At 42.1% G+C, this 14,616-nt stretch overlaps 1 protein-coding gene across 1 annotated transcript in view; it reads left to right on the forward strand.

The window, feature by feature from the left end:
• The window catches only part of Dnah7 (dynein axonemal heavy chain 7), a 255,152-nt gene that overhangs the window by 58,437 nt on the left and 182,099 nt on the right, over positions 1-14,616 (forward strand). Inside the window, exons 15-19 of the mRNA XM_059278864.1 lie at positions 2,531-2,609; positions 5,209-5,433; positions 7,893-8,039; positions 9,871-10,556; positions 12,252-12,438. Of these exons, the coding sequence (XP_059134847.1) occupies positions 2,531-2,609; positions 5,209-5,433; positions 7,893-8,039; positions 9,871-10,556; positions 12,252-12,438 (1,324 nt within the window). The remainder of the gene's footprint in view (positions 1-2,530; positions 2,610-5,208; positions 5,434-7,892; positions 8,040-9,870; positions 10,557-12,251; positions 12,439-14,616) is intronic.

Below are 14,616 nucleotides of genomic sequence, written 5' to 3' on the forward strand. Positions count from 1 at the left end.
TAGGAGCTATGGGTGGATTTTAAGGACTTGTCAGATTTAGAACTTGGTCAAATTATCATTATTCTTCAAGGCTTTGATGAGCTGTTATCTTAACTGGACAGTTACTTGTTGGCTAAACAGGGTGTGGGGGTAGGAAAGCTGGCTAGTCTAAACTCAGAGAGCACCAGTGAGTGTAAAGCTGAGTGCCCCCTTATCGAAGCCAAGAAACACAACTAGTGTAACTGCTCCTCAAACAGGGAACCTCGCTTCTAACACGTTACAAGGTGGAAAGCAGAAATAACCAGGACTTTCTGTGTAATGCTTTTGAGGGCAGGATCTCACTAAGTCCCTGCGCTGGCCTGCAAACCACGGTACTCCCAAATGCTCAGCTCTCAATATCCTAGCGGGATTGGAGATGTGAGTCACCCCACCTGCCTCACAGAACATTTCTCACAACTCTGATGTCAGAGAAAAACAAGATCATTAGCAATTGTGTAGAAGTCTGAAGGAAGCTTCGTTTACCTAAGCCATGCTACACATGAGACTAGGGTTAAGTTACGAATGAAATGCGCCGAGAGAAGTTACAGTGCAGAAATGGGAACCAAGTACATTGCAACAGGGTGTAGGAAGTACCACACTCGGCTGGAAAGTGGAGCAGGAGGACAATACAAAGTGCCTTCTCAGTGTGGTGCTGGGAGGAGAGGGACCACGAGGGAGGGCTGCAAAGATGCTGAAGAGAGGAGGAAGGATCATAAGAACAAGGAGGGTCAGCATCGTGATGGGAACAGCCACAGAGACAGCTGGCCCCAGCTAATGGGAGCTCATGGACTCCTGACTGACAGCTGGGGAGCCTGCACGGGACTGAGCTAGGCCCTCTGAATGTGGGTGATACCTTGATGTAGTTGTAGGTCCCCTGGCAATGGGACCAGGACTTACCCTGGGTACACGACCTGGCTTTTTAGACCCCATTCCCTATAGTGCAGTGCCTTACTCAGGCTTGATGCAGGGGGGAGGGGCTAGGTCGATATCAACAGGGTGTAACAGCCTGTGTTGACTCCCCAAGGAAGGCCTTACTCTCTGTGAGGAGGGGATGGGGGTGGGATGGGGGTAGGTGCGGGGGAGCGGGAGAAGAGGAGGGAGGAGGAATAGGTTGGTATGTAAAAGGAAAGAAAATCTTTTTTTTTTTTTTTTTTTTTTTTTTTGGTTTTTCGAGACAGGGTTTCTCTGTGTAGCTTTGCGCCTTTCCTGGATCTCACTTGGTAGCCCAGGCTGGCCTCGAACTCATAGAGATCCGCCTGGCTCTGCCTCCCGAGTGCTAGGATTAAAGGCGTGCGCCACCACCGCCGGGCAAAATCTTTTTTTAAAAAAATAAAAACATATATATATATATATATATATATATATATATATATATATATATATATAAAGTGGAGTAGGAATTTCCATTTTAAGGATGAGTCTGCCAGGAGAGTGGCGTGGGTGAAGGACCCCAGGTAGAAAGGGAGTCTGTAACAGACAGCAAGCAGGTCATTGGTGTTGCTGTCTCCACCAGGAAAAAGCCAGTTAGTTGCCTTGCTTCTGCAGACAAGGGTGAGGAAGTGAGGGCGGGGCTGCAGAGGGAGGCGCCGGTAGAAGAGGTGGGTACTGAGGAAGGGTGGAAATGTCGAGGATTTTGTGCTGGGTGAAGCATTTGCTTTAATTCTGTTGCTGTCCCCTCCTCACGACCCTCTGAGCTCATGGCAGCTCTCCCTTCTCGTTATTTTTAATGACGTCAGACTCACTGGGCGTGCAGAGGGCACAACAAAACTGTTGTTGTCTTGGGGGGGATCACTCAGCTGCACCACAGAGGTCTCTACAGCAGTGCTACACCTCTCTCTGCCTACCAGTTCCTCCCCACGGCCTCTTATCTGTATCCCTTAGTGGACAGGACACACCGGTCCGTCTCTGTTGATTCTGCCACTGAGGTTTGCAAACGCTCAGCCCACCTTCAGCTCAGTGTGGTCCACAGGCTTTTCCTTCCCTCCACAGCCAGTTTTTGTGAAGATTTTTTTTTACCCTGGAGTCCCTTCCCTCTGAACCTTTTTCTTTCTTTCCAGTCCCAAGTTTGTTCATTATTTTTATCATCCAGTAGGAAATATTGGAGTATGCCAGTCATTTCTGGGCAACAGGCCTTTTTTTTTTTTTTTAAATTATTCCCTATAAGTAGAGTTAATTGCTCCCCCCCTTTTTACCATCTCAGTGGGCTGAGCATGTGAACTGCTCCTTGAAGGAACTGTCTCAGGCATCAGACTGAACTGTGTGAGGGTCGTTATAAAATTGTATTCATTTTTACGTCTCTGTCATTTAACACTGTAGCTTGGAATATGACAGGTGGTCATTAAATTTATATTGAGCAAATAAGGAAGTGAACACGAATTTGTATTTAATTCATTAGATGTCATATAGATAAATCACAACCTGTTTTTCATGCAACAGAGCATTAAATAATAGATATGTGTTGGAGTGAAATTAAATCACAAATCGGTAAGACTGATTTTGTCTGCTGTTCCAGATTATGTGACGAGTTTGAGAAGATCGCTGAAAAGGCTCTGAGCACGCCTCCGAACACAGCCGAGCTCATGGAGATGAAGGTACCGCTGACAAGTCTGGGTCTCTGTGAGCAGAACTGTCACAAGAGCGCAGGGAAGCAGGTCCCGCTGAAAGTTAAGACAGAGGCTTCCAACCCTCAGGATGTGTCAGATGTCTCATTCACGAGCTTGCCGTCAGCCTCTCCTGGATGGCCCTTCTGGCCTCTGTGTGGTCACTATTGGGCCACCTGTTACAACACACGCAGTTTGCTCAGCAGGCTCTCCGTTGAGCTGACTGGTGGCATAGTCTCGGGCAGTTGACTCTGCTCCATTTGTCTCTCAAGCTCCAGCGGGTCCCCGGGCAGGTTCCCCTGGCAGGGCAGACGCTCACGCACGCCTGTTGTCTACATGCATTTCTGTAGCTGTCACCTTAGCTAATGACTCACTGACCAAACCAGGTCAGAGTGAGGGGACACAAAGGGGCACGGATGCTGAAAGTATCGGAGTGATGACGCAGTCCTCTGCCAGGTGGTCGTGAGAACAATGTTCACAATTATCAGCGAGCTAGCAGACGTTGGCCAGGACTGGTCAGGGTAACCTGAGATGTACGTGTACACTCACTCATTTTAATCAGCAGATATTCAATCCTTCAGCAGCGTTTTCTTCTGTTTCTGAAAAGGCTGCATTTTGCGATGCACTGACTATGATGGTCAGCTGGAATGTTCCCAGCATCAAATCTTCCCATTTTCCATTGGTTAATGTGCTAGTTGCTTCTGTTTTTTTTTTTTTAACTCTACCTAAAGTCACATAAAGTAACTAATAACAGCCCCATTTTATGCTCTTTCTGTTCTTATAACATTTAACTTTTATGAGATTCTTTTTTTTTTCATTTTTTAGACTTCCTCAAATCCAAACTAGAACCATTTACGTTTAGTTTTAGATATTTGACTGAACTTGGAAACATGTGAAATCATTCAAAACTCTGTATCAACAGAAATTATAAAAAGAATTAAAATGGTTATGTGTACAAATTCTTCCAGTTATTGTTTAAACAAAATTTATTAAAATTATTGGAACTAAACTTTACATTTATTTTTAGGTTTACTCAGGGATTTTTATTTTCTTTAAAGTCGTCTGTGTTTGGGTGGGAGTTCTGAGTGTGTGAACACATTCACAGGCTAACAGACTTCAAGGGGGCATTTTCCTGTTTTGTTGCTTGTTATCAGTCATCAAGTAATTTTTTGGTTGGTGATAGGTATAGATAATTGTATAGATAATTGCTGTGTCATGTTTCTTCTTCATTAGAGGAAAATTCCTGTGGAAAGACTTAGGCTTATTCAATATGAGTTTCTATTGCATATAATAATCTTTAACAAAATTAGCAAATAAGATTCATTGCTTTGTATTTAAAGCACCTCTGCACTTTAAAAAGTTTATTCCAATAAGAGCAAACAAGTTGGTAAGTTTAGTCAATACAAAAATTAGTCATGAATGATAAATAATTTGTAAATTTAAAAATATGTATTTGACGAGACATTAATTGCTTGTGAAAACTGTAGTTTCTAAATCAATCTGTTGCATATGTGTTGTGACATTGTTGGTTGTGTGTTTTTACTTTATAGCCATACATTCTAGACTCACTCTGCAATCCCTACCACTTAATCAGCGTTTCCCCCCATGCAAGCACGCTAGATAGTTTTGTGATAAACTGGGACTAGGAATAATCTTTCTTCCTTCAGTTGATCTGGGCAACTGACTAGAGCCCAGGAGGTCCCATGGGATCTGACTTCAAGTTAAAACCATTTTCCTGGGCCTGGGAAGATGGCTCAGCTCTTAAGAACCGAGAGGACCCGACTTCTGTTCCCAGCACTCACTGTGGGGTGCTTGCAACCACCAGCGACTCTGACTCCGGAGGATCAGAGGCTCTTTTCTGGACTCTACGGGCACCCGTACTCACGGGACTTCAATCTTCCCCCACGCCCAGGCATCTACATAATTAAAAACAAGACTAAATCTTTAAAAATCATCATTCTAGATTGGTGCCCCTGGCGTCTCTTCGGACCCTCACACGAGCTCCCTGATGCCACAGGGGCCCCATGCTCCCTCTGCTGGCCCCTTCCTGCCTGCCGTGGTCCTTCGCCTCTGAGAGCTCCTGCTCACCTCTGGCTGCCTCCGAACTAACTCTGTTAGCAGCAGGGGGCCTCTGGTGGGAGCACTGTCCAGGCTGAGAGTTCCAATTTTCACTTATTCGGCTAACCAGCATCTCTCTGATTAGACCGCAAACTCCATGAGGGTAAAAGCCGGGCCTGCTTCATGGCCGCTTCTTTGCCGGCACCAGGCACATGTGTCAGGTGTATTTCTGGTGCCCCAAAGCACTGAAAGAAGAGATGAAATCACGCAGGCAGCGTCTGCTTTTATCTTCCAGGGATGCACGGCCTCCTCCCTGGTCTTGCACTGATTTTTTTTTTTTTTAATGTGTTGTTAAGTATCTTCTCACATTTTTTTTTCTTTCTGTTGCTGTAGTGACAGGGTTGGGACGGTGAGAAGTCCGCGGTGCTGGGCTCCCGAGTTGGGAGCCATGCTCTGCCGCGCTGTGTGTACTCACGCAGCGTTTCTGCACAGAGCCCTCACGATGCTGTCTGTGACCTTTGCTTTCCCCCAGGCTCACATTCAGAAAGTGGAGACGACGGACATGGTGGAGCTGGGACAGAGACTAGTGGATTCTAAGAACTGCCTGGCCTTCCTCATCGAGTGTGTGAACTTCTCTCCTGCGGACATCAGGCTAAACAACAGCGTTTTCCAGTGGTATGCCAGAATGGGCGAAGTTTTTGACGAGCACAGGAAAATCATTAAAGATAAAACAGAACAGTATCAAGAAGGCCTGAAGGTTGGTGCTGTAGATTTTTTCAAATTACTCTCGTCTTCTAGAAATGTTTGGACGTGAACACAGTATTATAGGCTCCTTTGTTACACAGGCCACACACTGTAGCTTTCTCCCTGTCTTCTCAGTAGAAGATTGGATCTTTTCTAATGGATGAATCAGGAGTGGCTCAACAGTGCATTGACTGATGTGGGATCATTTTTGAATTTTAGAGGTAGTATGAAGAAAATGTTGCTCACAATTGACCATTAATAAAACAGTGTTTATTTTGTGCCGTTTATGTTACTAACTTCAGGGTTTTTTTTTTTTTTTTGGTTGGTTGGTTTATTTTTTATTTTTTATTTTTTTTTATTGCATCAACATCAAGATTCCCTTGCTGACATGCTTCTTTATATTCATAGTCACTCTGGCTCCCCTAAACACAGTGCCCTGACTGGACATTTTTTTCTGGTAGAAGGTTTGTGGCTTACCTCTACCTACTGTGTAGCCCAGTTTCCTGCTTTTTGGTACACTCCTGATTTTGTTAACTCCAAGAACCTTCTAGTTCTCTGCTCTGTGCATCTCTCATATTTTGTATGTTTTCTCTGCACTCTGCAGCACATTGCCCCGGCCACACCAGTCATACTCAGCTGGTTTTTATGAGACACCTTCTAGACCTCAGGGAGATCCTCTGTTGTTCTTTTACACACTGCCACTAGATTAATGTCCCAATCAAGGCTATGACTTTCAGTTCTGTCTGCCACTAGATGGCCAGCTCCCGAGAGTCTCATTTTTATTTATTCTCTATTTTTATCCCACTGGCTAGCACAGTGACTGACTCACCAGTGTCTCAGCCCAGTTCGTGCTGTTAGGAGATGTGTGACTGGGTAATTTATAAAGAGAAGTTTATTAATTACATTTCTGGTGCCTGAGAAGTCCAAATTCAAGAGAGCAGCATCTGCTGAAGACCTCACACTGATTCATCCCTTGGCTGTAATGGAAGGCGAGAGATTATGGGGCACATTTGTAAGCAAGAGAACAACAGAGAGGAGAGGAGGGAGGAAGTGGCCAAGCCCACCCCTTCCCTAGGAGTCACTCCTGTGTTAACTCACTTCCATGAGAGCAGAAATCACTTCGCATGCGAGGCCAGCACCCTCAGGCCGTGCTCACTCTTAGGATTCCATTTCTCACCATGTTTATTTCCAATGCATGAATGTGGGGCACATTTAAACCACAGCTTTCAGAGGGCTATGAGCACTCCACAGAGTTTTATGAATGAATTACCTAAATTTTTCAGTTTCATTTTATAAAAGAAACTAAAATTCTTAAGATTGACTTAGGTCATCCAGTCCAGGTGTTCTTTGATCCCAAGCTGCCTGTTTTTCTACCACACCCAAGAAAATGCAGTTCATAGATTATGTTACTTAAAGACTCATTCATAGCCTTAAAATAGTTTATTTTTAAACTCTTGTTACTATTTCTCTTTTACGACTAGGCTATTTCCAACATTATGAGTGTGGAAAACATGAAAATGAATATTAGATACTTAAATCATAAAATAATTGACTCTTGGAAAATTCTTTGGTGGCCAGAATTATCCATACTTGATTTTAAAGTGTCCTTTTTCAATAATCTACATATAATATTGATGCAATCTTCTTCTTTTCCTTCACCCATGAAGTCAGGGCAATGAATTCACTGGGAGACAAGAGACTCGAGGACAGAAACCAACCTAGCCTCTATGAAATAGAAAAAAAAAGATCCTATTTTTGAATAACCTAGATTTGACTTTTAGATATTTCATTAATAGATATTTTTAGCATCATTTAATCTGGGATGGCTTACCAATGACAGTTTTATAAGTGTTTTTTTTTGTGAAGCACACACACACATCTGTTTTATGTTGGAATATTAAAATATTAATATTTCACACCTGGATTTATTAGCTTTGCACATTTCTTGTCATGAGTGCTCATGGGAAAAAGCAGTAACTTTGAGATAGCTCGGTTCAGTGTTACTAATTGAAGAGCTACCTTGGCAACAGCATAATTAAGTAGTTCAATTTTTCACAAATGCTATGAAAATGATATAGTTATTCATATAGCCCTTAAATAAACAGACCTTTCGTCTAACTCTGTCCTGGTTCTTAGCAGTTTTTCAAATGCTCAGTCATTTGTTTGCATCAGTTTTTCAGCCCACTAACGAGTATAATTTTAACACAGTTTTTAAATGAACCAAAACTCCTTACATTGTTTAGGGCCAACTTATAAACTAGGGAACTAGAGGAATTTTAGTGTGTTTATTTTAAAATTAATTTTTTTCGTATTTTAGATTCCAGTCATCCTTGAGATTATCTTTCTTTATATTTTGTCATAAAAATATAATAATAATAATTTTGATAAGCCTTTCAAATAGTTAAGATTTCTCTTGACAGCCAGGGGTTTTCATTCTGTAAGAATAGTAAGCACGTGTATTGTTTCCATCAGCTGCGGTGTGAGCGGTTTGTGGAGGAACTGGAGAGTTACGCTAAACAAGCCGAAGAATTTCATACGTTTGGGGACCTGCAAGACGTACAGCGGTACCTGAAAAAGGCTCAGGTGCTGAATGGCAAGCTGGATGCCGCAGCAGACAAGGTACAATGAAAATCTCCGAAGGATGCGGTAACGCAGTGAACCAGCAGTGTGTGTGAGCTGAGTATTCACTCTTAAATAGACCCATCTAGGCACGGTAGTACATGCCTCACTCCCAGTACTTGGGAGGTTGAGGTAGCAGGATTGCGAGTCGGAAGCCAACCTAGGTTACAAAATGAGACATTGTTTAAAAAAAAAAAGGGGGGGGTGAAACAGTTGAATTACATTAAACAAGAGAATAACAGAAGCAATTCCAACTTCTAGTCATGCTTCAGGGAGAAGCAGCAGGGTGGTTCTCCGTGGGCGGCAATATGTTTCTGTGGTCCTCAGCTTTTATTTTAAAGATGGAGTTGTCTTGGCTGGTTTATCACACACCGCATCATCTAATCATCTGCATCACAGTTCTACCGTAATTGTTGAGAGAAGGGCGCATAATAGTGTTTGATTGCGGTTTAGTGTTTTTGTATTCAGATGCCTGCTTAGATTGCGCAGATGTTTTAAAATGGGACCCATTATTGCCTCTCACTGAGCCGCTGTGCTCCCACACTGCTGCATCTGATTCAGCTTTCTTAGAAGAACCTGGAAGAGGAAAGCTAGATCCTTTGCCACACATAATACAATCTTGATTCTGTTTTATGATGAAAACAAACTGTACTTTTCTTACATTAAAAGGCCTAAATATCTGCTGAGGTAACTAAATAGTTTATAACTGTCTCAAATAGGTCAAATACACATAAAAAGTAGAAATAAACTGTTAAGATGGCTTATAACCAGAGTTACTGAAATTCTAAGTCACCTGATTAACTGATGTATCCAACTAGATTGCTCAGTCCACATCTTCACATAGTCTGTGACTAACTAAGAGAAAACACTTCCTCTGCCTCTTCCCATTCACCCTGCTCTGTGGTCTGCTTCTGCTCACTTCTGATGCGTAGCACATACATGTGCACACATAACATTATACATGTGGTTAGCAGCTACTGGTCTACTGGTCTACAATATTTCTCCTCTTTACTTTAAATTATTATTGAATGACTTCTCTTTGTATTTCCACTTACGTATGTCTTTCCTGAGCTAAATCAAGAACCCTTAGGAATGACCCCTTGCCTGTTTTCCACAGTATCTAACACAGGGATCTTCTTATTCCAAGCACTTAGATTCTTTCAGTGAATGAAGCCAGATCTTCAATATGTCTTCAGGGGTAAAACTTCCTTCTCTTTGTAAATGTATTTGACTGTTAAGCTAATGTAACAAAACACTGCCCCAAAACATGATCACAAAGAAACAAGGAAATGATATTCAATCTTTAAAAACATAAATCATTTCATTTGTGACATGGATTAATCCAGAGGGGATGTGGTAAATGAATAAACCAGATACAGAAAGATACGCAGTGTGTGAGGGGGCTGCAAAGAGTCAAGCCTGGAGAAGCAGTGCCCGATAGTGGTTACCAGCGAGCAGAGATTGGGAGAGATTGATTGAAGGAAAGGAAACTTGAGTTGAATGGAGGAATACATTGGATAGATTTATTAGACAGCATGGTGGTTATATTTAATAGCCATGCATTATGTATTTGAAACCTGCTGAACGAGTAGCTTTTCAGGGTGAGGTAATGCACATACTCATTAGCTTGAGCTACTCATTTCAGAATGCATACATATGTACACCATAAATATATAATTCAATTAATTTTTCAAGAAAATAAACAAGAACTAGACTAATGCTCAGTCTTTACACTTATTGAATTTACTGTTAGGGCTCAGGGAGAGCTGGTGATTAACATCTTCAACATCATTCACTTTCAGAATCACTTACTCAACGCCCTTCCTTTCAGATTGAGCAGTTTAATGCAGAAGAGGAGGCCTTTGGCTGGATCCCATCAGTGTATCCTCAACGTAAAAAGATCCAAGATGGTCTGAACCCTTATCTCCGTCTCTATGAAACTGCTGTGGAGTTTAGTACCAAACACAGAGGGTGGACAGAAGGGCCATATCACAAGGTGAACCCAGACCAAGTAGAGGTTGACGTTGGGAATTACTGGAGAGGACTCTATAAGCTGGAGAAGGCCTTCCACGATTCTCCCAATGCACTCGCAATGACCAAAAAAATAAGAGCAAGAGTGGAAGAATTCAAGCAGTACATCCCTCTCATCCAGGTCATCTGTAACCCTGGCCTGCGCCCCAGGCACTGGGAGGCCATGTCTGCCATTGTTGGCTACCCCCTGCAGCCGGCCGACGACTCTACTGTTTTCTCCTTCATAGACATGAATCTGGACCCGTTTTTAGACAGATTTGAAGGCATTAGTGAAGCAGCCAGCAAAGAATATTCTCTTGAAAAGGCCATGGATAAGATGATGACTGAGTGGGACACAATGGAATTTGTCATTCATCCGTACAGAGAGAGTGGGACGCATATTTTGTCATCAGTTGATGAGATTCAGATGTTGCTGGATGACCACATTATCAAAACACAAACTATGCGAGGATCACCTTTCATCAAGCCTTATGAAAAGCAAATGAGGTAAAATAATATGAAATGTGGATCTGACGTTACCCCAGCCACGTGCGTTCAATCTAAAGTTCTTCTGGGGACGGATTCTTCATTTCACATTTAATTTCACATTTAGTATTTTTAAATTTATTATTCCATTTCTAGTTCTGTGTGTGTGTGTGTGTGTGTGTGTGTGTGTGAGAGAGAGAGAGAGAGAGAGAGAGAGAGAGAGAGAGAGAGAGAGATGGCCTGTGGAGGCCAGAGCCAGAAGAGGGTTGTAGGAACCCGTGGAGTCTATTGTAAGGAATGATAGCCTTCATAGTTTTGAAAGATTACGGATTTCTTTAGATAACATTCAGATACTCATTTTTATTGCCAACAAACTGATCTTACCTTTTTTTTAACCCTAAGAAGTCACTTTGTGCCCAAACATAGTTTAAAGAGAGGGAAGCATAACACTAAGATGATGCCATTTCCCAGATTTGGAAACAGAAGGTCAGAGCCAGACATCCTACTGTGGTTCCACTTCTATGTGTGAGAGCTGGCAAATAAGTGCAGATGCATAAAACAGACACAAAACAACCGGTTTTAACCAGAAATTCTCACAAGAAGATAGCTAAATACGTTGAATTCTTTCTCTGCTCCTCACTGTTTTCATATTTTTTTGGAATGTGTATTGAACAGTTTAGATTTTACCTTAAGAAACAGACAGCTAAACTAGACGGCCAGGGGAGCTGACTGCATGGTCTCTGGTTCCTGCCTCTGGTTCCCCCACACCTGAGAGATGATCAGAAACCCTGTGGCTGGCTCTTTCCCTTCCAGCTAGAGGCTTTTTTGAGGGACTCGGCTTGATAGCATTATGCAGTGGGATTTTTTTTCTGCGTCATAAAGGCATTAGAGGGAAAAAAAAGATAAAAATTCCAGAAGAAAGCAGAGGCATTCTTGTCTTCTTAAGTAAAACAGATGCCCAATTCACAGATAAACGCTGGGGGAAATCATTTTGAAAAGACATTTGAAAGCACCCTGTAACCAGGAGAACTATTAGACTTCTTTGTGTTAATAACTGAAAATTACAGATTATCTCTTGTAAATAAGTAAGGCATTAATATACAAACAAAGTTATTCCCTTCCAAGTCTACTGACTAATAAGGCATTCTTCCTTGTTTGGTTTCTCTGACAGCAGTCACATCTGGGGGCTCTGTCCTTTGTTAGCTGGGAGAACTGGTGCCTGGCACTTAATCTTGGCCCCCCATTTGTACAAAGGAAATGCTTTGTACAGGGTTATTGCAAAAGTGGATGAAAATGCAGAGAGATTTTAAAATTGCAATGATAAAAGCATTAATTTTGGAGTGATGTTTCTACATAAAGGAACTTCAGTCATTAAGTTTTTGATATTCGGAGATGAGCTGATAACCTACTGTAATTTAAATACTACCTCTTACGCATGTATGCCGCATTGCATTTGGAGGAATGGGAATTTTGCGAATATAAGCTCTATCTTAATGATTGGTTATAAGCTTGAATGTTGATGTAATTATTCTGAAACAGGCTTTACTTAAAAAAAAAAAAAAAAAACCCTGGTGATTTACCTTTGAACGCCACCAGAGAAGCAGAAATTAGGGTAACAATGTTACGTGGGTGGTTGGCAGGCGCTGTGGGTTTGAACTTTGCTGCCTGGGCCCCCGTCTGGCTTGCTGTTCTGAGACCGCTGTGCTTGTCCCACAGAGAATGGGAGGGCAAGCTGCTGCTTCTGCAGGAGATCCTGGACGAGTGGCTGAAGGTCCAGGCCACCTGGCTCTACCTGGAGCCCATTTTCAGCTCCCCCGACATCATGTCCCAGATGCCGGAGGAAGGCCGTCGGTTTACAGCTGTGGATAAGACGTGGAGAGACGTGATGAAAACTGTCTTACAAGTAGGTAGAATTCTCTGAAAACGTGACTATGCAACAGAAGGGGTACAACGTCTGTTTTAAAAAATCCACACGAGGGCTGGAGAGACGGCTCAGCTGTTAAGGGCCCTTGGCTGCTCTTCCAGGGGGCCCGAGTTCAGTTCCCCGCACCCACACGGCAGCTCACAAATGTCTGAAACTCCAGTTCCAGGGGACTTGACATCCTCACACAGAGATAAATGCAGGCAAAACACCAATGCACATGAAATAAAAACAAAATAATTTAAAAATAAATCCACACGAACAGTTACTGTTTCTAATAAGCCATTACTCCCCCCCCCCCCCATAGACATTCTCTTTTCAGCTATTGTTTTAGAATTTCAGGAGAAAGAAATGTGAATATCAGAAATGGGTGCTTTGCCCCGATTAGTTTTGGAGGCCCACACTGCACCGAGTTGACTTAGTGGCCTTGGTTTGCTGGTGTGGTTTTTACCAGCGGCTCTGGCAGGAAGCCAGCACCTCTCTGGATGCCATGTCCATCCTGGCCCTGTCTCCCTGCTCTGGCCTCACTGTTCTCTAATGCACTGCGACAGGAAACGACCAGCAAGCTTGCCCCCTGCTCAGGCAGGAGTATCTCTCCCAGGGAGTTAAAAAAAAAATTAAAAATTCAAAGAGAAGTCCATCCAGAGAGTCTAAAAATTGCAAACATAATGCAGTGAAGACATAAAACACACAGATCCCGGTTAGGCGAACTTGAGCCAAGAAGAAATGTAATAAAGTATAGTCACGCTGAAGAACACCACGTACAGGATTTGGTTACAAAGGTGCTGGTTTTATTATTGCAAGAACACAAACATCTCTGTTGATATTTTAATCCAAGACCCTGGAAGCTAGAGGAACGGCACCTAAAATGTCCTAACCTGAAATAACAATACGCACATACTTATTATTTAAATTTACAAAGTTATGCCTATAGGCCTAACTACTGATCATCATTCATCAATGGCAATTATGTATTTGACAGGATAATATCAGGAAGATGGACATGGGTTTGGTTAGTAGGCTTGCTTCAATTTTGTAATGATATTATCAAATATGTACAAACCAAGCTGTAAAATTAATCAGAATGTAATTAATTCTACACTTAACAGAGCTATTAGTGAATTACCGTGTAACACTGCGTCATTTCTAATGTGGTTCACAAATATAATTTGTCGTACAGTTTCCTTACCACAATGCAAATGCAAAGTATATATACTTATAATGTATATTAACTTCATTAAGAAAGGGTTAATTAGAATTTTTATTGTTTCCCCAAATTTAAAGTAGATATTTCTATTCATCTCATTGGTATAATTTTAATATATATATATATATATATATATATATGTATGTATGTATATATGTATGTATGTATATGCACAGTCTCATTTTGTAGCCCTGGTCTGGAACTTGCTGCCAGGCTGACCTCAAACTCACAGAGATCCATTTGCTTCTGTCTCCTGAGTGCCAGGATTAAAGGCATGCACCACCACTCCTGGAAAAAAATATTTTTGATATTTGATGAAAATATCCTTTAAAATCCCGTAGTTCTAAGGAGTTGTATACATCGTTCAGTGTCTAGAAGGGGAAGCTATGCTGGCATGAGTGAAGAGAGAAGAGGTTATTATGGCCATACAGAACTGTACAACTCGAATAAGTGAACAGCTCACACACTAATTCCCAAACAAATAGGTTTGGGTTTTGTGGTCACCGCCGTTTTTTTTCGGTGACACTTCATTAGCGTTTGCTGAATGATGTCACTGTCTTCCTGAGCTGCTCTGTGTGTTCTTGTTCTCAATGTTAGTATCCAGAGGAGATCTTGTGCACACTCTCCAAAGCTTTGAAGACAAGCATGTGGCCATATTCTCTCAAGAAGCCTGATGAGATGATCTGTGCGGCAGAAGCAGTGGATTAATGGCTTTGTACAAGAGGGTTGCCCTTTCACGCTTAGGAGTCCTAGGAAAGACCCTTTGTGTGGTGGACTTTTCCATAACAAACTTCCAGAGGTTAGGAACAGAATATCACTGCTTTGGTTAGCATGATAGACTTGATTGACAGCTCAGTCTCATCCATATAATGGCCAATGTGTAAACATTAAGTAATTTTATGTGTTTTTCACATAAAATAACCCAAATACCTTCCTCTTTCCAACACCTTTCA

Source organism: Peromyscus eremicus, chromosome 13 (assembly GCF_949786415.1).
Source record: "Peromyscus eremicus chromosome 13, PerEre_H2_v1, whole genome shotgun sequence".
NCBI classification, from domain to species: domain Eukaryota; kingdom Metazoa; phylum Chordata; class Mammalia; order Rodentia; family Cricetidae; genus Peromyscus; species Peromyscus eremicus.